The sequence below is a fragment of the Gekko japonicus genome, unplaced genomic scaffold (genome assembly GCF_001447785.1).
Source record: "Gekko japonicus isolate JY-2015 unplaced genomic scaffold, Gekko_japonicus_V1.1 scaffold420, whole genome shotgun sequence".
In the NCBI taxonomy this organism is placed as follows: domain Eukaryota; kingdom Metazoa; phylum Chordata; class Lepidosauria; order Squamata; family Gekkonidae; genus Gekko; species Gekko japonicus.
In genome coordinates this window covers 656362-681336 of record NW_015159723.1, presented here as the reverse complement: position 1 = coordinate 681336, position 24975 = coordinate 656362, and the positions used below count along the sequence as shown (strand labels likewise).

Genomic DNA, 24975 nt, shown 5'->3' with positions numbered 1-24975 from the left:
GTCAATTAAAGCTGGCTACATGTCAGTGTTGGTGCTTGCATGCAGGTGAGCCAGTTTGTATTCCAAGGTAGGCGAATAGCTGTGCTCAGAATCCAAGGAACTACTTAGAAACTTCCAGAAACAAAATAATTACTAAGCCAGTTGCTGCTGCCAGTCTTACAGGGAAATAAGGGTAAAATAGTTCAAAGCAGTTAGTAAATTTCTTGTGTGGGGCTGCGGCTCAGTGTTAGAGCATCTGCTTGGCATGCAGAACGTCCCAGGTTCGAGCCCTGGCATATCCAGTTAAAGGATCTGGCAGTAGGTGATGTGAAAGACCTCTGCCTGAGACCCTGGAGAGCCACTGCCAGTCTGAGGAAACAATACTGATTTTGACAGACCAAGGGTCTGATTCAATATAAGGCAGCTTCATGTGTGTTCACATGGAAGATGTCAGGACTTAAGCCTGCTTGGAAATTGAACCTTCTAATTTGGAAGACCTCTTAACCTCAGCTCTGGGTTTACTCCAAAGTAAGGGAAATGCACTCTTTTATTGATGCCTCACATGGCTAGGTTTGCAATCTGGCTCCAGGCAGTTCAGGAAAATGGTGCAGGTTGCAGAGAAAAGACATGGAGCGTTTTGAGGAGCTGAGATAAATTAAGGAAAAACGGGCCAGTCTAATAAGGCACTAAAATGTTCTGAACAGAGAGGAAAGGTAGAGTGAACAGAGGCAGAGAATGTATTATTGTGGTGGAAATTGCCCGTCCTTTCTGCAGAGGACGTTAATCACCGAAGTATCCAATCTGGATAATGGGAACAGCCTCCCCTTCTCCTCCATGTGAAGGGAAAATCAATTTGGGAAATGCTATAGATTAGAAGATGCCTCACCCTTCCATCTATCCTCCCTCCTCCCCAATTTTCTCCACTGTGAGTTTTTTCTTTCTCATTCTTCTCTCCCGCGGATTGCTGCTTAGCCCATCAAAAGCGACATTAGTGTATTTTGACATTGATTTCCTGATGCTTGAATCTTCTCTCCAGCTCCGGTTTCTTCTCATAGATGCAGTCATTTTCCTTTGCAAGCTATATACAAATATCTGCCCCAGCAAAATTTGGTTGATAATGAAAAGCTGTGGTGGGTTTTTCTTCTCCGTTGATTTAGCTTTAACTGCTGTATAATTTGATTGCAAAAAAATCCTTTTTGCATCTTCAGAGTTCTCTGCCTGTCTGGCTTCTGGAGATGGATCATCTTGAGGATCCTAAATATGAGATTATGAATATTGGGAAGCTCTCGGGGGAGGGGGCAAGAATGCAGTATAAAATAAGCCAGTACAAAAGGAATGTGGAATTCTTCATATAAGAGAGATGTTCATATAGTCACTATGTGAGGTTGATTTGTGCATCCAGCTGTGGTGAAATTGTAGGTTAAATTAAGCCATTTGTGACTTGCTCGCATATTAAAGATCCAGAGATAGTTTTCCAAGTGTTTTCGTCCAGAGCTAACATGATCTGAATGGAGATCTGAATGCGTCAGCCACATTCTCTTGCGTACTAAGATGACTGTGGAATATAAGAATATAAGAGAACCCAATGTTGGATCAGGCCAATGGCCCATCCAGTCCAACACTCTGTGTCACACAGTGGCCAAAAAGACCAGGTGCCATCAGGGGGTCCATCAGTGGGGCCAGGACATTAGAAGCCCTCCCACTGTTGCCCCCCCCCCAAAGCACCAAGAATACAGTGCATCACTTGCCCCAGACTGAGCGTTCCTATCTATACCTTGTGGCTAATGGCCACTGATGGACCTCTGCTCCATATGTTTATCTAATTCCCTCTTGAAGCTGTCCATCCTTGTAGCCGCCACCACCACCTCCTTTGACAGTGAGTTCCATGTGTTAATCACTCTTTGGGTGAAGAAGTACATCAAGGCACCCACCAGTGTCTGCTGCAGCTGTTACTTACAGCTTACTTACCCCAATTTGAAAGAGATGACTCAGTAGCTCAAACCTTATTAGGAATTGTTGACACCCGTTGAAGCACATTTTGATCTCTGATATGCTCTTTGAATATGACTGTTTAGTGAAAGTAAAGGGTAGATGCAATATTATAATTTGCCCTGATAATGTTCTTTATGTGCAGAAGATCCCAGGTTCAGTTCTGGGCTAGACTGGCCCACAAAATGTCTCAGGAATAAAACAACTTCATATGTTCACAAACAAAGGAATTTGTTTTTTTACAAGTAGGTGGGGTGGGGGAGAAGAGAGGAAATAGCTGGTCTTCAGAGACAGAGAAAATAGTCCAGGCCACAGTTACATGTGCGAGGAGGGGAGGGTATTATGGTATGTACTACATCTGCTTGCTTTTATCTTAATGCAGCTAATTCTTCATTCTCATAAGTGCCAGATTCACTTGCAGATTTGCTAAAGAAGCCTTCTGGTCCAGGTTGAGCAGGAAGAACTGCTTGAGCCTTGGGGGGGGGGGGTTGCCTCTCCTTGTCAGTGGTGTTACTCAATTTGAGTGGGAAGAAAACAAGAGCTAACCAGGGGTGCCATGCCCAGCAGGGATTAGAGTGACAATGGCTTTCTCTTGCCGCTTCATTCTCTTTCATCTCAAAAGGAAAGAAAGCCATACAGCCAAAGCTGCAGAAAAAGAGTGCCTGTGTGTTTGTGTGTGTGTGTGCGTGTGTGCGCCAGCCGGGAGCCAGGACCTTCCAGAAACAGGAAGCTGCTTAACATATTTATTGATATCAAATGGATGTTAATTGAGTTCTAGGAACTCTAAGATTTGATGCAGCGTTCAAAGTGATTTTTGTGTGTCTGTGTGGGTGGGGTGGTATTGGTGGTGGAGGGAAAGTACAAAAAAGAAATTGGCCTCCAGGAAGAATGAGAATACTGGGTAGAGTTGGGGGTGGATTGCTGGTTACTGGTTGTGTAAACTGGGAGAATGATTTGTTTGAGGGGGGAAACAGAGATCCCTAAATGCTATTTTTTAAATTAAAAGTAAGCTAATTTGAGAACAAGAAACAGCAGCAGGATAGAAGCATGCACGTTTGAATGGAATAAATATGCAGTATTCAGCAGTGAAAGCACCATTAGATTGATGGGGAAGGGTGGAGGGGTAAATGTCATGGTTTTGTGCCTTTAAAAAAAAGAAAAACTTTGGCAAAAACTTCAGGGCTGTATTTTTTCTCCACCTCAACCATAACTAGAGCTGTGAACAAAGATCAAATCCAATGGCTCCTTTAAAATCAACAAAGTTTAATTCTGGGTATAAGTTTTCATGTGCATGCCTACTTCTTCAGATACATTGAAACAGATTTCCTCAAGTCTTACATATAGATAGAGAGAGGGTAGGGGGGTGTTAGTTGCCTGGAAAGGCTAGTTAGATGCAGTAAATAACTGGGTGATATATAGCTTAGATTGGATTATAGCTGAGATTGGGTTAAAGATTGGTAAACCTGTAAATGGCAGCAAATTGGTATACAAGAGTTAAGAAACAGACATGAGAACTAAGTTTGAGTCCAGTGGCACCTCCAAGACCAACAAAGTTCAATGATGGGCATAAGCAAGAACTGAGAGACTTAGCATGTGTAGATTCATACTTCTTCAGATACTCTGAAACAGATTTCCTCAAGCGTTACATACAGGTGGGGGTTAGTTGCCAAGAAGGGCTAATTAGAGTCAAGATGCATAAGTACAGCTAAGATTGGACTAACACCATTGGTAAGGATCTGTAAATAGCAGCATACAAATAATAAAAGAGTTAATAACAAATGTGAAAACTAAATTTGAGTCCAGTGGCACCTTTAAGACCAACAAATTTTAACTCTAGGTATAAGTGAGAACTGAGTGATTTAGCACGTGTAGTGAGATAAGAGCCCAAAAGCTCTGTTAGGCCCTAGGGGTTCCATTGTCCTGAGTGGTGTTGTTATTCAGTCGCACAGTCGAGTCCGACTCTTCGCGACCCCATGGACCAGCTCCCGCCAGGCCCTCCTGTCTTCCACCATCCTCTGAAGTTGGCTCAATTTCATGTTAGTTGCATCGATGACACTGTCTAACCATCTCATCCTTTGCCGTCCCCGTCTTCTTTGACCTTCAATCCTTCCCAGCATCAGGGTCTTCTCCAGTGAATGCTCCCTTCTCATTTGGTGGCCAAAGTATTTGAGCTTCAATTTCATTATCTGGCCTTCCAGGGAACAGTCAGGGTTGATTACTCTCAAGAGTCTTCTCCAGCACCATAGTTCAAAAGAATCTATTCTTCGGCGCTTGGCCTTCCTTATAGTCCAACTCTCGCAGCCATACATGACTACTGGGAATACCATTGCTTTGACCATGTGGACTTTTGTTGGCAGGGTGATGTCTCTACTTTTTATCATGCTGTTTAGGTTCGCCATCGCTTTCCTCCCAAGGAGCAGGCGTCTTTTAATTTCATGGCTGCAGTCACAGTCTGTGGTGATCTGGGATCCCAGGAACGTGAAGTCTGTCACTACTTCCACGACTTCCCCTTCTATTTGCCAAGGAGTGATGGGGCCGGATGCCATGATCTTAGTTTTTTTGATGTTGAGCTTCAAGCCCACTTTTGCGCTCTCCTCTTTTATTCTGAGCAAGAGGCTCTTTAGGTCCTCTTCACTTTCTGCCATTAGAGTGGTATCGTTGAGTGTTGTAATAACTTGTAATTCAGCAATCTCCCATTCCAGTCTGTTTCTGAAATTCCTTTGCAATAAAACAGGTCCCCCATTGAGTGGCCTGAGAGGTTGACCTGTTCTCTAGGTTTCTCAGTTTTATGATTCTTTATGTCAGATTTGTGTCCATTTATTTTTTGGCGTAGGGTTTGACCTGTTTGCCCTGTGTAGAGAACTGAAGGGCATCGTTGGCATTTAATGGCATATACAATGTTAGACTCTTGAGAGTCCCTTGGACTGCAAGAACATCAAACCAGTCAATCCTAAAAGAAATCAACCCTGACTGTTCCCTGGAAGGCCAGATTATGAAACTGAAGCTCAAAGACTTTGGCCACCCAATGAGAAGGGAGCACTCACTGGAGAAGACCCTGATGCTGGGAAAGATTGAAGGTCAAAGAGGACCGGGACGGCAAAGGATGAGATGGTTAGACAGTGTCATTGATGCAACGAATGTGAAATTGAGCAAACTTCAGAGGACGGCGGAAGACCGGAAGGCCTGGAGTGATCTGGTCCATGGGGTCGCAAAGAGTCGAACTCGACTGTGCGACTGAACAAAAACAGAAGATGAGCAAGTGAATAAGCCTGAGATGGTGTAGTTGATGTTGTTAGAGTTGTGAAATAATAAGAGTTGTTTCAAGCAAGTTGTCTTTTGGGCTCTGTTGGTAGTGCCATCAAGTCACAGCCTGTGGGGTTTTCAAGGCAAGAGATGTTCAGAGGTGGGTTGCCATTGCCTGTCTCTGTGTCATAGCCCTGGTATTTGTTGGAGGTCTCCCATCCAAATTCTAGCCAGGGTGGACCCTACTTACCTCCCGAGATCTGATGAGATCAGGGTAGCCTAGTCTATCCAGGTCAGGGCTGGCCTCTGTTAGTTTCTGTAAAATGGTACTTTAAAAACCTGGTTCAAAGACAAAGTGGGCACCAGTATAACAGCTGCATTTAATGCACATATGGCTCCAGATTAGGTTTTTAATCCTACTGTTCATGATCAGAAATTAGCCAGTTTGGTGTAGTGATTAGAAGTGCAGACAATGATCTCCCACTCCTTCACATGCAGCTGCTGTTGTGACCTTGGGTCAGTCACAGTTCTCTCAGAGCTGTTCTGGAAAGAGCAGTTCTCTCAGAGCTCTCTCAGCCCCACCTACCTCACAGGGTTTGTGTTGTGGGGAGAAGGGAAGGGGATTGTAAACCACTCTGAGACTCCTTCAGGTAGTGAAGGGCCGGGTATAAATCCAATCTCCTCTTCTTTTCGTGGGCCCCACTATAAAGTACACATTTGTCCTTGTTTGTGGTGAGATTCAGAGTTTGCAGAGGGAAGTATTTTGGGCTTCCCAGAATTTGGACTCGCTTTAGCATAGGAACTGCTCTGGTCTCCTGAGTTTTGGGGTCTTGACTGCTATTTGCTCAAAGAACGGTGCTGATGAAAGTGGATATTGCTGAAAGGTTCATGACTCAGTTCAAAAGAGGGCATGCTTGAAAGAGACATGACTTGGTGTTCTCTTTGGTGTGTGTGGGTGTTCGTTATCTGAAATACATCTGCTATGTAGACAAATTGGGGGGTGGTTGTATGTGTCACGTGGGTTGCTAGTTTCGGAAGTACTGAATTAGTACATTATGAAAAGCAAAAATTCCTTTTCCTAGAACTACCTGGAGTTAGATTGGTCAGCTCCTATGCATCCAGGACTTTGTAAGATGTTTCAGGTCAAATAGCATGGGCATGACATCCTGTCTGGCTGGAGTCCTGCTATCTTTCTTTAGAAGTACTAGCTGGGTAGCTGTGTTAGTCTGTAGCAACAAAATAGATTTTAGAAATGATTCCTTTTGGTGAACTAGAGCTGTTCACAGTATTTAGGCTGCCAGGCACACACACCCAGTGCCTGAGCCCAGTCTCAGCTGTCAACTTGGAATTGCCTCCTTCCTTTTTGATCAAGGAATGGATTCCTTTCCAACAGGCAAAGCTTGAAGAAGTCACAAAGCAAAGCCTGGAAGCCTCATCTGCTGATTTGTCAGCTTCAGTGGGTTCAGAACCTAGCTGGGCCCTTTCTCTTCTCCCCCTCCCCCTCATAGTTCGTCAAGGTCTCAGCTGTTAATTACCTTTGCCTGTCAGCCTTGCCTGCTAATCTGCTATCACTGAGTGGGAAGCAGGAGGTCAGACAACAAAGGTGACACTGTCACACTGTGCCTCTTGTCATCTCCAAGCCAGATTAGTTTCATTGACTAACTCCTGGCTGAATACCGCCAGTTAATTATAACGATCACAAACCCTCCCATTTTAAAGCCACACAGCAAGAATTAAGGGTTCTGAAGTAAGACTTTAGCTTCATTAATTGCCCAGCTCTTTGTGATGGTATTGATTGATAAGGCTCTCGCGTGGTGAGTAATGGCTTCCCAGCTCAGAGGGGATTAAGCCTGCTAATTGTTGTCGGCCTCGTGCTGACAAGATAGACTTCAGTGGGTGTCAAATCCATATCGGTGGCTTCCTTTGTCATGAGCAGCATCCGTGCTGCTGCTCTTGAGAATAAAGTAATGTGCAATAACCTAGAAATAATTAATAAGGTATTGTAGCTAACGGCACTGTATGCTGTCCTCCTTTGTCGTTTTCCATGCATTCCCTGATTCTCCTCTTCTTCCCTTTTGGCCAGGATATCTGTCAAAAAACAAAACAAAAACCCAATGAAGATGTGGACTTGGAAAGATCACATTTCTTCAACCCATTCATAGTCTAAAGATATCACCAGTGTTCTGAGTTTCATAGAGCTATTACTGCAGGGAAGATTAATATTTGGAGCACAAAAGGGTGAAATGTTCTCCTGCATGTCCATTTTTATGTTTCTTGTTGCTGTTTCTTTGGGCAAAAGGCAAGCTAGTCAGATTGTAATCCTAAAGAGAAGGGGCCTGTCTTGGGGGGGAGCTTAATACTGTGTATACCAGTGGGGTTTTGTGTTGTTATTATTCATTGTGAGTGGTTCCTGCTGGTAACTTTGACCCAAGCTTGAATTCTTAGAAGGAATATTCATGCTCACCACAGTTTTGTACAAATGCTCCTTTTGCCTGTTGCAGAGTTCTGTGCAACTTGAAAAATAGCAGCTTCTGTAAACTCCTGGTTGAGCTCAATCAAAGTTAGTGGTGCCATGCCTGACCATTGTTCAACCATTATCACTTGACCTTGACATAGTAAATCCAACCATCATGTAGTCCAGTGTTCCCCTTGAACTGATTCAGCACTGCTTTAGAGGCTGCAACTTAGCGTGTCCTGAAAAGTTAAGATGAAGATGGGTGAAGGGTCGCAATTAAAAATGTGACAAAAACAGTTAGGTAGTCAGTTCATGGCCACTGTTTCACCATCAGGAAATTGCTTTTTTAAAAACTCCACTCTGGCTGTCATTTGATTTAAATGCCCAGTGCTTGTGCACACATAAACATGCCCTTCTCTTGATGGTTTTTCATGGTAACTGTTTGCATTGAGGACCGCAAGGAAACTGTCATAAGGACGCCCTAGTTAGCATCCTATTTATATTTCTGCTCCTGCCACTCTTTTCTGTATGCACGGCACTTTTAATTCCATTCCTGTGGCTCTGTTTTTCCCTTGCAAATATCAGCAGCATCCCTAGGGAGGGTATAATTTAAAATACAGATGTATCATGCAAATTACAGCAAAGCCTTGCCCAAGGGTTAAGAGAGAGTTGTTCTGTTTACTCAAATGTCCACTCCAAGCATGGTTCTTCAGTCACAGCAGACTTTGCAGGCTCAGCTTTGGATGGTTTTACTAATTTTTCTTGAAAGAACGCAATTGCTGCCTCTAATCATCATGCACTGGGTTTTCTGTGGAGAGATAAATCTATATTGGGCAATATCCAGGCTTGACTTCTTTCAATACCATTGGCCTGTTAGCAAAGTAACTGCCTTGCAGTTTCCCTTTGTCCTTGGTCGCTTCCTACTTTGGCATTTGTTCTTGTAACTTGAAGGGGAGTTCAGACCATTTCATTTGTCACAAGACCACTCCCATTGTAATGCTGCTTTCTGAAACCCTAACGTGACGGTTTTTAGAAATTTTTGAGTAGGACTCTACATGCTTAATGCAAGCTTATTGTGGAAGAAGTGTGCAGCAACTGGTTGTATCATTATGTCTGATCACAGAATAGAAGTTTTCTTGTAATTCAAGAATGGTAAAAATTTAGCTATGGCCAACTGAGCCAGACCTGCAGTTTTATCTGGCCTCTGGTGGCTCTGCCACTGTTTTCGATCCAGGTATAGTAAGATTTTCCCACTTGGAAAATGTTTCTCAGTAGCTGAACAGGGGTCATTTTGTAGAAAAAGATGTGCAGGAGCTCATTAGCATAACTTATTTGCATATGCCACACCCCCTGAACTCACCGGAAGTGTGTCAGAAGGCAACACCCACCACTCAGACTCCACTGGACTGTTTTGGATTGCTAGCTATTGGGCTTATACTCAGAATTAAACTTTGTTGGTCTTAAAGGTGCCCACTGGACTGTTTGGGGCCGGGGGAGGGGCCCTCTGCAGCTTACCTGGCTGCTCCTTGCTCTGACTGAGGGTTGCTGGGAGCAGGGGGTGGGGCTTGTTGCATGTGCCTCCCCCCTGGGCTCTTTACTGCTGGAGCTCCGCTCCTGTGGGCTCCTGCAGGAAATGACCCCTGGCTGAGACTATCCACATCTGTATGTTAGTCTTTTGAGTTTTTGTGTGTTAAGCCCCACCACATCTGAACACAAACACTTCAAAACTGTGATGCCCTTACTGCTATTCTAGAGCTTGACTATGTTTAACAAAACAAACTTTTAGCTCCTAGATTGCTACTAGTCCCCAAAATTAGCAGATGGGAAATTTAATATATTTTTGTTCAGACCTAATATGTGCCAGTTGAAATTCAGTGCAAAATCTTCCTTGGGAAGGGGATTCTCAGTGGAACTTAGATCTGGGGACTATAGAGAGGTGCCCGGTTGCTTGTGGTCCTTTCTCTGAAACAGACACAAGCCACCTGGAATTTACTTGGGAAACTCTTCCACTTCCATAGGGTTCGGAATTTTTTGGTGCCTTTGAATAATGTTTGGGAAAGAGATTGTTTGGAGTCAGAAGATTGGCCAAGTTAACAACTGCAGTGAGAAGAGGTCACCCCTGAATATGCTTTGATGGTGGTGGGGGGGGGGAGTCAGGCTGTTGATATGGAGTTGTACAAAGACTTCTCAGCTCATTTCTCTCTTTCATTCTCTTTTAAGGCTCTTCAATAAGCAGCGAGTCTTCTCCAGTCTCCTCACCAGCCACTAACCACAGCTCCCCTGCAAGCACTCCCAAACGAGGACCAATGGGGCCTCTCATTGTCCCACCGGGAGGGCACACTGTGCCGAGCACGCCTCCCGTGGTCACCATTGCACCCACCAAAACTGTGAATGGCGTCTGGAGAAGTGAAGGACGGCAGGTAATGTACAAACCCCAACCCTGCATTGGTATGTGTGTCTCCTCGCCGGCTTCAGGAAGATATGGAGAAGGAAAAAAGCAAACCTAAGTATGGGAATAGGCTGCCTGGGGCAGATATTGAGAGTTAAACTGAGGAAAGTTCCCCTTCCCCAACAAAATAAGATATATCCAACCTGTAATCTATTAATTAAAAACATATTTTCTCTCTGACTCTGGATGACAAGATAGAACACTGTCTGCTGTTTTAAGAGCCAGTTTGGTGTAGTGGTTAAGTGCGTGGACTCTAATCTGGGAGAACTGGGTTTGATTCCCCCACTCCTCCACTTGCACCTGCTGATGTGACCTTGGGTCAGTCACAAGCTCTGGCACAGCTGTCCTTGAAAAAGAGCAGTATGTGTCAAGAGCTCTCTCAGCCCCACCCACCTCACAGGGTGTCTGTTGTGGGGAGGGGAAGGGAAAGGAGTTTGTAAACCGCTCTGAGACACCTTTGGGTAGTGAAGGGCGGGGTATAAATCCAATCTCTTCTTCTTCTTAAAATAGGAAAGGGCCTGTTACTTTCAATGCCCCAAATGGGGGGGGGAGGCCTTTGCCAAGCTAAAGCACAATGTGGAAGGGCATGGGTAGCCTTGCCTCTTGCTTGGGGTGCAACAGTTGTGCCCCAGTTGATCAGGATTCTGCAGGATGTGTCTGCCTGCACAGTGTCTCCACAAATTCAGGGGTTGGATCCAGTCAGCCTTCTCATTAAATCTTACCCAATTCCACTCCTTGTTATAGCCCTCATCCAACATGGCTTTTATGCAAGTCTCCTAGTAGAGCCATTTCTTACCAGTGGGAAAGCTGGTTGGATCCTGCTCAGTGAATGCAAGCTGTGTCAACAGAACAGCATGCATAAGTGGCTGAAGTTTCAGATTGTCATTTGTATGTTAACAAAGTTACTGTAATTATGATAGATGTGTGGAGGGAATACTGCCAGGCCCCATGGAGGTCACAGTGTATGCAGAAGACACCACAGTGCCCTATGGAAGATCCCTGGCTGTTAGGGCTGGGCCACCCAGTGGCAGAGCCGGAGGGCAGATTCAGCTTTCACTACGTCAGAAGCCGCAAAGGCGGAAGTTTTCTTTCTCTATAGGAATGGATGACATTCACATCTATGGCAGAAAGTAAAGAAGAGCACTCGGGGATAGAGTGGTGAAGGAAGAGAGTGGTGCTATCCCTGCTCCCTACTCCTGTTGAACTCAAGACACTGAGAATCAAATCTGTGCCTATTTTCATAGCTCTGCCCTTCGTCTGCATAGTTTATTGATCAGGCTAGAGGGTGATGGAACATTGGGAGAGCAGGATAGATATTCAGAGTGGAATAGATGAGGAGACTCTCAAGATCCAGCAGAAGGTACCAAACTCTGTACAGTGCTATGGGATCACAACAGTGGAGGTTCCATAGTGCTCCAGCCACAAATCTCCCAACGTTCTCTGCTGCTGCTTCTCAAATAGCTTTGGAAATGCACATCAGACTGAATGAGTTGGGGCATTGCCCTTAAAAGGTAAAGGTTCCCTTGCTCGAAAGCCAGTCGAGTCCGACTCTAGGGTTGCGGTGCTCATCTCCGTTTCAAAGCCGAAGAGCCAGAGCTGTCTGGAGACGTTTCCGTGGTCATGTGGCCGGCATGACTAAACACCAAGGTGCACGGAACGCTGTTACCTTCCCACCGAAGTGGTACCTATTTATCTACTTGCAATTTCTTGCTTTCGAACTGCTAGGTTGGCAGGAGCTGGAACTAGAGATGGGCGCTCACTCCGTCATGCGGCAACCCGGGTCTTGAACTGCTGAACTACTGACCTTCCACAGCCTGCAGTTCAGCGTCTTAACCACTTGAGCCACCACAGCTCCTGAGTTGGGGCATTGCCCTTACTTCAGTACAAAAGGCTTTCTGTTTCCTACTTCAAGCCACAAGAGCTTATTGATCATGCAGGATGAGGACTGCATATCTTAACATCTATGAGTATGAAGCATCATGTTGTATCTCTAACACATCTACATCAATCAAGCACATTCAGAGGTGTCAAGAGAGGGCAAATGTTCCCTATAATCGTGGCACACAGGCCATCCTCTCCAGCCCACTGCTGCTGTTGCTCAAGCAGCCTGGCTGCACTTGCTGCATGCATTTCTCTCTCACTCTTCCCCCTTTACTCACATGCAGATGGCAGCAGGGAGTGGAAGCATTTGCTAATTAAGAATCATTGTTAGTGGTTATCCTCCCCTTGTATTTTACCCAGGCTTCCCAGCGGGATCTCAGCTCTTGGAAATACTAATTAAACCACAAAGAGGAAGGAGGGAGGGGGAAGGGAAAGGAGGACCCCTGATGCTTGGAAGAAGTGCAGCTGATGCCCCAACAGAGAAAAACACACACATCAGGACAACCCCAAGCTCTGCTCCTGCTGGAGGTTTTCCCCAGCCTGCTCTGTGATACTGCAAGTCACGTTCATGTCCATTGTGGCCTCCTCCTTTTTTTAAAATGACCTTTAAAAAAAAAAGGCAGCTTAACCAAGTGTGGCTTATTGCTCTGCATCTCTGCGTGGTGCACAGAGGCAGAGTTGTAATTATGGTCATGTCCTGTGAGTGCAATGGGCTTTAAAGTGCTAGGAGGGGAGAGGCACAAGAAGAGAGGCTTTTTCCTTCTTCTGATCAGTATAATTGGTAGCTCCTTGGCCTCTTACACATGAGCATGAGAACTTATTGTGTAGGAGGCCAGGAAGCTTCCAAGCTCACTGCTCGGGAGAAGAGAAAGGCCACTTTCCTTGTGCCTCACCCCTCCTAGTACTTTAAACTCCATTTCTCCACCCTTTGGGATTCACTTTGGGCCTTTGTTTGTAGGAACAGGTCTTTTTAAATTCCCCTGCTGATTCCTGTTTGCTGAGATGGTTTTCCTGGAGCACCTATAAACATAAATCCGTTTAACTCTTGAACATGAGTTTGGTGAACCTATCCAGAACCTAGTTGGACTTCCCTGCAGCCTACAGTTACTTTCACCCTTTTTGATGGATTTGGTCCCACTCACCTCTGCCAAACTCCAGCATGCTTGAAGAAAATGCTCTGCTGCCTCTGGAATATTCTACAACCCTTGAGAAAAGGCAGTAATATTTCTGCTCCAACTGTTTAGAGCTAATGAAGCTCTAATGCCACCAGGGAGCGATCTGAGTAGTGGGAAACCAGGGCTGACTCAACAGATGATGTGGCCTATCCATCCTAGTACAGAACCTCAATTGCAACCTTAATTCTTTTTTTGGTGGATGGAGAGAACAGAGTGCAGCAACTTGGTCAAATAAGAGAGGGGCATATAGAGGAAAAGAGATGAGGTGCTCGGAGCTCAGAAATGCTAAAATCAAAGTGGCAGCTTGCTGCTGGTGCCAATCTATCAGAGGTTAGCGTTTTTGAAGGATAATATGGAATCTCTTGAAAGGCCAAGTGGAATGAAGAATTGTCTGTTTTAAAGCTAATAGGGCATGTCCTGTGGTCTCCTTGGCAGAGATTGCAGACTAATCATCAGAGAATGACTGATCTTCCCCTTCCCTTACTTCTCCCTGCCCCTCCCCAGCCAATTCATGGTACTCTTTCCTTTCTTCATTGCACTACACTTCAAGCCACTGCTGCATATCAAATACATTGCCGGTTTGGCTTCACAGCCCACCCAGAACTGCTGTCATCTTTTCTTGAGCAGGTATTGCACAGACCAGTTCTAGGCATACAAAAAAATATTGTGTGCCAGTTTGGGCCAGTGGTCCAGATGCACTCCAGGGACTTGAGAAGAAATCTCCATTAGAACCCAATCAGGCTAAAATAGAACTGGGAAAGATTTTTTTTTTTAATGACGAATGCTGCCGCCTCACCTATGTGATCATACAAATTGGTAGTCTTGCATCACTACCATCATCATAAATACAGCAGAGAGGACAGACCTGCTGTCCCCCCATTTTTCACACTCCTTGTTGTTAGAAGCTGAAGTATTATTCCATATCGTCTTTCTTCAAAGGCATGTGTCTGCTGCCTAGAAGCACAGCTCTTTGCTGATGCTGCTTTCTGTAAAGGGTTTGGCTCTGCTTCCTGTGTGCCTCCAATGAAATGCTTGACTAACCTGTTTATTTTATGGCCGCTATCAAAAGGCTAGTGGATTTATATTTGCGGTGCTTTTTCAGGCTCCATAGGCATCTGTATCCTCCCAGGATGATTAATGGCTCTGGAAACAAAGCAGCCAGTAAATCTAAAGGCAGGAGAAAACATGAGGCTGCCTTCCCTTCTGCTGTTCTCCTTCCTCATTATAGCCAGGCTTGGCGTAAGTGGACCGCACGCAGCATGCTTGCCACCCATCTCGAGGATCTTTGTACGTATGCAAATCGAGCCTTTACAGACCAGGGGAGACACTGTCCCTGCATTTCAGCAAGCCCCTTTCACTGACCTCGTTTCCTTGATGCAGAAGTCAAGGGGGACCATTCAACACAGTCCCCTTTTGCTGTGAGCTCAACTGTTTTGTTCTTGTTTCATTGTCACTGTCTTCTGTTGTCCTCCCCCCCCCCCCCCCCAATGCATCCAGAGAAGGTCAGGGCTTGCTCACTAGCTGTGGAAAAGGGCCGGATGTGTGGTGCTCCAGGCGCGTGCAGCATTCTGAGAGCGAACAGATGTTCCTGCTCATTAAAAATTCCAATCAGCAGGCCCATCTCTTTGAATTAATTATGGCCGATGTATCTTCTGAAGAGATTATGAAAGTCTTGAGGAGCTCTCAGCTGCTTGCTGAGTGTTTGTTGTGGTGGTATTTAGTAAATATACTTGACAGATAGAGGCAGTTCTCCCTGTGGCACCTGGCACGGAGCTCTTTAATCCTTATCTGCTGCCTGTGTGTTTTAAGGTGTCATTCTGGGGTGACACCATGATGGATGGTACATCTTAGAAAGGACAGCTTATGCAAAACAGAGCTGATTCCTCTAGCTTTGGATGCAGGCCCTAAATTGCAATTTGTAACGTAAAGTTACTGTAAAGTTCTTTGTACTTCTCTGAACAGTTAGAATTTCATGGTCTGCTTCCTTTTGGTTGAGAACGCTGGGGACTAGTAGCGTGTCTGTACATTTTGTATTTATAAATATGTACAAGCAGCACATAGTGGATGCCAGTGGCCACTACCATAGGCAGCAAAACCGCTGAACCTTCTCACATTACCAAAATAAAAGAGGGGACCCCTGGAGCCGCCCAAGTTGCCACCAGTTCAGCTGCCAGCTTGAAAACTAGTAGTTCTCTGGGCGTGTGTCCATATTCAAACTGTATAACTTCATCGCCGCCATTTCAGTGTCCCTTCTATTGGCTGAAGTGTGTCACCTTCTAAAAGATGGGGAGGGAGGGGGAGATAATTCCAGTCATGAGCATTAATTTATCATCCTTGACTGTTGTCTAGCAATCCACTTAATACATGATGGTCTCCCAGTAGCCAAATCAGTTTCAAAAATACAAAGGATGGGGACAGAATTGTCAGGTTTGAAGTCTTTCAGTGAAAGATTTGGTTCTTTACCATGGTGTTTGGATGGACACCGACAGGTGCACAGACTGGGTCAGAAAGTTACAAATATTCAGAAGTATCCTTAGTAGTATTTGGCAGCATGCTGGACCTATTCTACCCTGGAATTAATTATGCAGATATGTTTATATATAGCTTATTCTGCTTCCAGCATGAAGGTTGCATGGGTAGCTGTAACTTTTTTGCCATGGATTGGGACATAGAAGGTTGTAACGATTTGGACTAGGTGTGAGTATTGAAAAATGATTATCATAAAAGTCATACAGGGCTCTGCAGCCTCTTCCCAGCATTTAAAAAGATTCCACTAGATGCTTTTGAGGATACACAAGTTACACAAGTATTCTTCCTGTGAAAACCAGAAACTTTGCTTTAAAAGTGACGAATGGTCCTTGGGAAACCCCAGTCTGTACAAGACCCAGATTGCATGTGTGTGGTGAACTCAGATGCCTGAAGTTCTATGAGATTTGCAGCTAAGATTTGAACTTCAGTCTCATGTGTATGAACCCAACACTCCATTCACTGCACCAAGAAAGATCCCGATTCTGTTGAGCAGATACTTTGAGAACAGGCATCGAATGGCAGGATGGAAAGGTCTGTGCTCTGATTTGACTCCTTTTGACATCTGTAAGCTGTTTTTCTACCTCGGCACACATCCAGGGTGCTGTTGAGCAGAGCTTCCCTCCTGCTGCTCCCTCAAAGCCATTAGAAGGTTTTTATCCTTTTAAAGGGGCCAGGGAGAGCTTTCAAGGACCGCTTGGCTCCCTGCCAGGCAAACTATGCATTAAACAGATGAAAGTGACTTGTGGGCTCAGAAAAAACTTCCACTACTGGATTTTTAATATCTTGCATTGCCAGAATGTGGCTAGCTGGTCAACATCCAGCAGCCAGACCTGGAACTTTGTAGTGCCTCTGGGGAGAAATGTTTCACCAAATGGGGTTTCCTTCCAAATGTAAGCAAGGAGAAGCACATGAAACAAGCCCTTGTCAGCCATTCAGGCCCATTAGGTGGTTAATATTTTATTACTAGGTACAGTCTTGGAAGGGAGTGTCTGCTGATGTGCATTTAGATGGCTGGGTACCCTTCAGTTTGCTGTATTATTAAGCTCTTGTGCCCAGGTGGCAGTTGCTAAACTAGCTGCTTCTTACTGTTGACAGTTTTACTGCCCTTCTTGTCTGGTAATACCTTGTTGAGCAATTAAGGTACACTTATGCATAAGCAAGATTTTGAAGTAGAGAAGGTGCAGACAGGCAGTGTAGATGGGGCTTCTTGGAGTCTGGGTTCCGTCGTTGCTTGATTGTCTTTAAATGCCAGGCTGATTTCCTAGCAGGCTTGAGGTTTTTCTTGTCTTTAGAAATGAAGCGCTGCCTGTGAGACAGTAGATGGAGCCCTGCTTTCCTATTCTGATGTGACTAGTGATCATAGCTTTGTTTGTTTGCCTCTGAGTAAAATTGGATATGATGAAGTGGGTAGTATTCAGGCTTGGTGAACTGATTCAAATCCCAGCTCAGCCACACTGTTTCCGTAGTCTTTGCTCTGTATTTGAATGTAAGACCCTTGAGGTAGCCTAATGACCACTGGAATCAGCTGCAGGAATTTTTCGTTGTCCATATTACTATAGCTGGGTTGAAATCCTATTTATTTATTTCATTTATACCCCACCTTTCTACCAAGGGGGCCCTAAGTGGATTGCATCATTCTCTTCTCTGCTTTATACCCACAACAACCTTATAAGGTAGGTTAGTCTAAATGTGTGCAACTGGCCCAAGGTCACCCAGCAAGCTTATGTGGCAGTGTGGATTTGAACTTGGAGTCTCCCAAATCCTAGTCCGACAATCTAACCACTGCACAACACTGGCACACAGTAGAAATCATTCTACTGTAGGGTTTGCAACCAAAAATGTGTGTGCAAGACAACTCTAGTATCAGACCAATATAGGTGGTGTATTCGTGGCCTACTTTAATAGTTGTGCCAGTATTATTTATTGTAAGCTTGGTATAACTGTCAAACAATGAGAAGATTAAATTGTGTACATATTTAGTGAACTGATGTAAGAAATAGTAAGGACTAGACATCTTCATTTGAGCTGCATAGACGTCTGGCAGCTGATGAACATATTTTCACTGTTTTTCCTCCATACATCTGTGTAGAATCTCCTTTCAATCTTTGGTCCTGGGACGAGGCCTCAAGATGTTCATCTTGGGGCTATCCACTATCTTACTACATGGAATCGAGTGGGTGTATTGCCACATTTGTGGAAGTTGGCTGAAAATGCTGCAGCAAATTCTAGTTTTAAGGTGGCTTCTGCAACCTACTGGTGTTTGCCCAGGCAGGTTGCCTTTAGTCTGGAGATGCTGGGAGTCAAGGCCATCATGAGATTCCCAAACCAGATGCTGTTTTCTCTCCCGCTTGTTTTCTTCCTGTGTTTTGCCAGAATACCAATGACAGCAAAAGGGAAGCAGCTGCCTGCACAGCTGATGCTTGGGCTGGCCACTTTAGGGAATGACTGGTCACAGACCAGACTGCTCTGCTCTAGTGGCAGTGCCAGCTTCCTAATGCCCTCTGTTGCTCTTCACACATGCACTGCTATTGCCAGGATACCCAACATTGCATGAAAGCAGCTGCCATCCCAGATAATGCCAGGCTTAGTCCAGGAATGGCTGGCAAGGTCCCTTTGTTCCAGGGGGAAAGTCAGGGAGAGCTTCCTCTCATCCAAATACAGGACAGTTTCTTCTTAATATCAAATGCCTATTTCTAGTACATTATAGAACCTGGCCCCCCAGATACACACACTGGACCCAAAGAAAAGCCCTGCTGGATCGGATGGAAGGTCTACCTAGTGCAGCATCCTGTCTTAAACAGTAGTCTGCCATATGCCTCTGTGAGGTCCGCAAGAAGAGCATGAAGGTAGGAATCATGCCCTGATGTTTGTCCCCCTGGCAACAGATATTGAGAGATGCGTCTGAACAACCAGGTTCCTATTTAGCTAATGAGATTTCATATAACTTATCTCCATGAATTTGTCTCACCCTTAAAAGGGAAGGGCTGTGACTTGCATTTGCTTGGCATGCGGAAGGACCCAAGTTCAGTACCTGCCATCTCCAGTTGAAAGATCAATAGGTTATGTGAAAGACCTCTGCTTGAGATCCTGGAGAACCACTGCCAGTCTGATTAGCCAATACTGACCTCGATGGGCGACAGGACTGTAAAAAGGAGGAGTATTGAGTGGAAAAGTTGATTGGATCCAACCCAATGTATCTTCCATCAGTATAAGGCAGCTTCATGGCTTCATTTTAAAACTAGTGTCCATCTTGTGGTAGTAACTATGTGAACAAGTACTTGTCTGTTTTGATATTTTGCTGAGTTCTGGTATTATGGGTTTTATAATTTTATAAATCACATCATGTTGTCCATTGTTTATCTTTCTTTTTAAAAAGATGAAGTTCCAAATATGTCAGCCTTTTCTCTTGAAAAGATATTCCTTGATTATTTTGGAGTTCAGTGACTCAGAGTCACTTTCAGGACCAGGATGGACTGTCTTACAATTAGTTGCTGGACCTGGGAACTCCAAACAGGACTGGAAGCATGATTTGAGCTTTTGATGGAGTGCAGCAAGCAGGAGATGCTCCTCTGTTGGCCAGCTGTGAGCAGAAGACCACACAGGTCTCTATTTATAAACAGGTCAGGCCAATCCAGAGGATCTGTAGCCTCTGGAGTTGGTCTATTTTGTGTACCCTTTTATTTCTTGAATCCTGAGCGTGCTTTCAGTCCCTGGTGGATTAGAGTTTGAGGGCCTCGAGCACAGGACAAATGTAAGAATATATTAAGATGTACTAGATTGTTTTCTGTTAACCAGGATGGTTAGAAGATAAGCAAGGATACTACAGTTGAACTTTTATACATATTCTGGAAACATTTTGAATCTTGATTTTTCAGATTTTAAACATTCCCCAGTTTTCATATTTTGAGACTTTATACCGAAAAATTCTTTTGAAAAATATAGACCTTGTTGATTACTTTTAAGGCAACACTTCATTGTTTATAAATCCCTGGATCTGAAGTCATCCATGAAGAAAACCTCATATTTTTGCAAACAAATTCAAATTTTCATTCAAAACCTTCTCTACAAGACCAGGTTGTGAAGACACACAGAAAGTGGCTTTCCAATGTTAAAATCACTATGTGTATCACTTGGAAGGAGCTTTCAGCAGGTTCCATTTGGGTCTGTAACAGATTAAGTGGTTCTGACCTGCAAAACACACTTCTCTAGTACATCCCATTACAATCAAGGAGATTTGCTTCCAAACTGGATTTAGGTTTAGTATTTCATAAAACTATTGATAAAGATGCAGTATGATTTAGTTGTCTTGAATCCATTTTCAGACCCAAAGCTTTTGCTTCACTGACTTTCTTTTGTAAAGTGAATGTAAAATTGACATTGTATTACAGATGCCTGTCTTCTGCTTTCTCTCTCACATTAATATGCATTAAGATAAAAAGTGCAAGAGAGGCTGAAAGGCGATTTAAGCCTCATGTATTTAAAGATGCTTACATAAAGATGTTCAAAAACCACCTTTTATTTAAACAGCTGCAATAATGTACTCAAACACTTGACTTGTGGTCCCATAATGATGAAGTATATGCTGAAGGCCCTCTCCATCTATAATTTAAAACCCCCCCCCAAAAGGCAAGACCTGTAAATAATATGACCAAAATGCACCCTTCCCCACTCTCTAAGAAGGGGTAACTAGAACTTTCTAGCTCATTCTAGGGCAAGAAATAGAGCTTGCCTCTTGCATGAACATCTAACTTTTTGCATCTAGCAGAATGCATTGGATCCAGCTGAACAAGTTTATGACCCACAATTACTATCATCTCCGAATCTCAATAAGGCTACATCAGATTGTCCAATTTTCTACATCTTCTCCCTTTCCCCTTCTGATTTTCTTTACATCTTTCTTTCTCATTGTGTTTGGATCAGAATCTGATCCCAGTGAAACACAGATTTACCTTTCAGCTTTGAGCAAGTCACTGTTTCTCTGATTTGGCCTCCAGGTTGGAAAATGGGAATAGAGGCAGGGTCAGGGTCTGCCCAGACTTTGATGGCCCAGGCTAGGCTGATCTTATCAGATCTCAGAAGTTAAGTAGGGTGGGAGACCACTAAGGAAGTCCAGGGCTGCCACGCAGAGGCAGGTAATGGCAAACCACCTCTGTACATCTTGTGCTTGAAAACCCTACAGTGTCACCTTAAGTCAGCTGTGACTTGACAGCACTTTCCGTCATCCCATCCCAACATAATAAGGACTGTAAAATGCCTTGGAAATGAAAATCACTGCTGTTTTGTTCTTTAGAGTCGCAACAGTACTTCTGCCCATCACTAGTCATCCTGTATAGCTTGCAGGAACGTTAGCCATGACAAAAATTGCAGCACGGGGAAAAGTTTCTCAGGGATGCAAACTCTATTATTGGTGTAGGCTCTATTACTGGATGGTTGGAAAGTAGGTAATGCGTGTAGATTATCTCCCTCAGCAACTGGTAGAAACTGAATTTGCATCTGGCCAAACACATCTATGCTGTTGGTGTTTCCTCCAGTTTTCCTGAGAGGCACTGCAGGGTTGTCATTGTTGATGTCTTCCTTTTCTCTTTTAGCAAGAAGCTGGGTCTCGGAGCAGTGGAGGAAACAGCAGCACCAGCAGCAGGGACCGCCTGATTGCTGAGGCACCATTACCCCAGGAGAAGGCCAGTGGCCCAACAGTCCCTTCTCACTTGCTTGGGACGCCTTATTCCTTTGGGATCCCTCCAAACTCCATTGTTCAGGACACCCGCTTCCCACCTCTTAAGTAAGTGATGTTGCACAGTGTGTATGAAGGGAAGAAGTGACATGACCACATGTTGGATCCTGTGCAAAATGTCCACCTGCGCTAAAGCCTCTTGTACAGGCAACATAAGAAAAAGACCATGGCAGCTGCTTGTGCTCAGTGTATCCCCATTTGCATTTCTGCTTGTGCAAGATCTTATGGAACCAGTTTCTGGACACTATAATATATAGACTGTTGCATATGATCTTGTGCAAAAGGAACTGAGTGAAGTCTGTTTATGTTTCTGCTTGGCATCATTGGATCCAGGCCATTGTCTTGAGAGCTGGTCTCGGACTGGTTTTCAAAGCATGCCCAAATGCACTTCAGCTGTTTCACAGTACATCTGCAAGTCTCTTTTCAGTTTAAATTGTGTTACGTCTCCATATAACAGATTGGAAGAGTGCGAGAGCCAGTGTTGGATTAGAATCTGGGAGACCCAGTTTTCGATCCCTTCTCTGCCATGGAAGCTCACAGATTTATCTTGGGCCAGTTGCACACTCTTGGCCTAGTCTAATGAAGTAAATAAATAAGTAATAAATAAGAGAGTTGTTTTAGAGGAATAGCTGTTTCAGTGTTCATAGAGTAATGAGGTATTTTCTGTGTTTGGGCATGGTGGGGGAGAATGTTTGCTGCTATTGATCATTTTGTCTGCTCAGCCTAAGGTGCAAGAAAGCCTTCTCTTGATTATTGTAAATGTTCTGAATTCCATTTCTGCTTGTCTCTTTCTTTCACACAGCAGCTTGCAGCGGCCTGTTCACCATGTGGTACCTCCCAGTGCAGTCACAGAAGATTATTTGCGGAGCTTCCGGCCTTATCATACAGCTGAAGAGCTCCGCATGTCCTCCTTGCCTCCCATTGCTCTCGATGCTGCATACTACCATCCCAGCTACCTGGCTCATCATCCTTTTCCTCACCCTGCATTCAGGTAAGAGCTATAGACCTCAGTCCAGCTGTTTGTCACTCCACCTCTTGCTTTTCTTGGGAGCCAGAATTTGAATCCAGGCAACTCAGGCAGTTACCCAAGCATGTCCTTTGGAACCAACTGCTAAGTAGCAGGCCTGGCCCACAGTGGAGAGTTCTCTGAGGGCTTTTAGTGCAGCTGCAATAAAGCGCAACAGGCAGCCACTTAAAGCAGCAGCAGGACTCCTAATGCTGACCCACTAATTTGTTCCTCGAATGGAGCCCTGTTGAGCTGTGCCTGCCTCTGCCCAGCTTCTCTTGTGCCCTGGTCAGCAAGACATGCTGCATATGTGCAAGGTTCAGATCTGGCAAAGGACTTGAAGCACAGATGTCTTCAAGAGAGTCTGTGGAGAACCTCAGACTATCTTCAGCTTCTGTCCTCTGTGAGTAGCAAATGTTCTGTGTGTTCAGAATTCCATATCTGAATTTTTGTAGCACTTGTGCATGCATTTATGAGGGAGGCATTTATTCTCTTCACTTTTTCCCCTCCTCCCAACTCTCCAAAGCTGAAGCTGACTTGGTTCTGATTTCAGGAGTGTCACAGGCTGGTAGCACTGTAGGTGGGAACTGCCCACACCTGATGCCTGTCCAAGGCCCAAAACTTCCACAGACCGCTGTAATTCTTTATATCCAAAGCTGAAGGCACAGCCATACAATGATCACTGGTGTGTGTAAGGGCTTATATTTCTGTGTTTAGTTCCCTTTATAAATTTTGGATAATGAAGGGTCTATTTCTTAAGGCCCAAGCATTCTGCTGAGGGGGCCAAGAGGATCTCCAGTCTTCTTCCTGGTTATTTCTCATAGCTCACACTAACTAGACAACTTTTTCCCCCAGGATGGATGATTCCTACTGCCTGTCAGCTCTGCGTTCACCTTTCTATCCAATTCCAACTCCCGGTTCACTCCCACCCCTTCATCCATCAGCAATGCACCTTCACCTGCCTGGAGTGAGATACCCCGCTGAACTGTCTCATTCGTCTCTCTCCACCCTTCAGTCTGAACGCATCTCCAGCTTGACTGCAGAAAGGTATGGGAATATCTTGACTTAGTACAATATGGAGGGATTGACTTGTCTGCCTTTGGGTTTGCTTAACCAGTTCTGTTCTTTTGGTTTTTGCAGGTTGCAAATGGATGAAGAACTGCGGCAGCGGGAGCGAGAGAAGGAACGAGAACGAGAAGCTGACCGGGAACGAGAAAGGGAACGGGAGAGGGAACGGGAGCGTGAGAAAGAGCTAGAACGGGAACGAGAAAAAGAGAGGGAACGGGAACGGGAGCGTGAGCGTGAGCTAGAGCGGCAGAGAGAGAGGGCCCGGGAGAAGGAACAGAGTATTGTCAAAGCCATGGAAGTCCCTTTTGCACCTGTGTCAGACTTGCATGGGCTGAGGAGCCACCCGCCAGAAGAACGTGTCAAACCGACTGAGCAGCTAACGCCAAACCGAGCAGGTAGCCTTGAGGCAGCACTTAGAGCTGCTTTCCTTTGGAAATGTATTTGCCTGAATATGACTCAGCCAACAAAAGCTTAAGATTCTGCCCCTAGACAAGGCCTTATGTGAATCTGAGCTAACTACCTGCAGGTCATAAGAATAATGACAGGTCTTGATCCCATTATGGTCCCATCCCTGGTTCTGTAAGAGTCACTATCCATAAAGCCACTCATGGGATGAACTTACATTTTAATATGTGTCTTCCCACACAGGCTCTTCCAGCAACCAGCCATTTAGCTTATTGCTGGTTTCATTAGCGAAACTTACTTGCTAGTCATGACAGAACCCTAATCGTCTATATCTTCTGCCAGTGCTTATGTTTTCTGTATCCTGCACACCTGTGAGATTGCCAGTCAGGTTCGGAACCCTGCTTCTACTACATAACTAGACATCAGGATACTCCATGTGTGTATTTGTATTTAAATTACTTTAAAATACCAAATACAGGTGACATATTTTTAGCCCAGAATTATAAATATGTTGCCAGTTTCTAAAGAAGGCTCTCAAGCAAGTTGAAGGCTTTCAGTGGCTGTTCTGCAGATCTCTGTAACAGCAGCCATCTAATGTCACTGTCTGTCATTTTCCACATCACTTTCTTATATTGTATCAACCTTGCCCAGTTTAATCTGGGAGACAGATTAAAATAAATACATGCAAATTCACCTGAACCATTCATTCTGTGCACAGTATGTGGCTAGCAGTGTGGGAGGGGAGTTTTTACATAATAGCCTAGTTTACCGTTGCTGCATCTTCAGAATTACTGGACATACTGTTAAAGCAAGAGACCCTCTTTGTATAGTATTAGTGTTAATATACATTATAGCAGACCTGTGGATTCACTCATCAGATGAGTAATCTCTGTGTCCTGCATCTTGGCAGTATTAGAGGCTGTTCTGGCCTTACAAGAACATTGAGGAATTGTTCTGTCACCTGTGCCATGCTGTTTTTCTTAACTAAGCAGTGCAAGTTGACCTGTTCCATAAGAAGTGTCAGCACAAATGTAGGCACAGGCATTGTTAGGGTGATATTGATCC

At 44.6% G+C, this 24975-nt stretch overlaps 1 protein-coding gene across 5 annotated transcripts in view; it reads left to right on the top strand.

Annotated features, from left to right (window-relative positions):
- The window catches only part of GSE1 (Gse1 coiled-coil protein), a 486799-nt gene that overhangs the window by 441594 nt on the left and 20230 nt on the right, over positions 1 to 24975 (top strand). For 4 of the 5 annotated variants that reach the window (XM_015422274.1, XM_015422567.1, XM_015422417.1 and 1 more), the window contains 5 exons: positions 9887 to 10086; positions 21289 to 21479; positions 22234 to 22422; positions 23293 to 23484; positions 23578 to 23900. In XM_015422274.1, coding sequence (XP_015277760.1) covers positions 9887 to 10086; positions 21289 to 21479; positions 22234 to 22422; positions 23293 to 23484; positions 23578 to 23900 — 1095 coding nt within the window. The remainder of the gene's footprint in view (positions 1 to 9886; positions 10087 to 21288; positions 21480 to 22233; positions 22423 to 23292; positions 23485 to 23577; positions 23901 to 24975) is intronic. The other variant, XM_015422344.1, reaches the window with a different exon arrangement.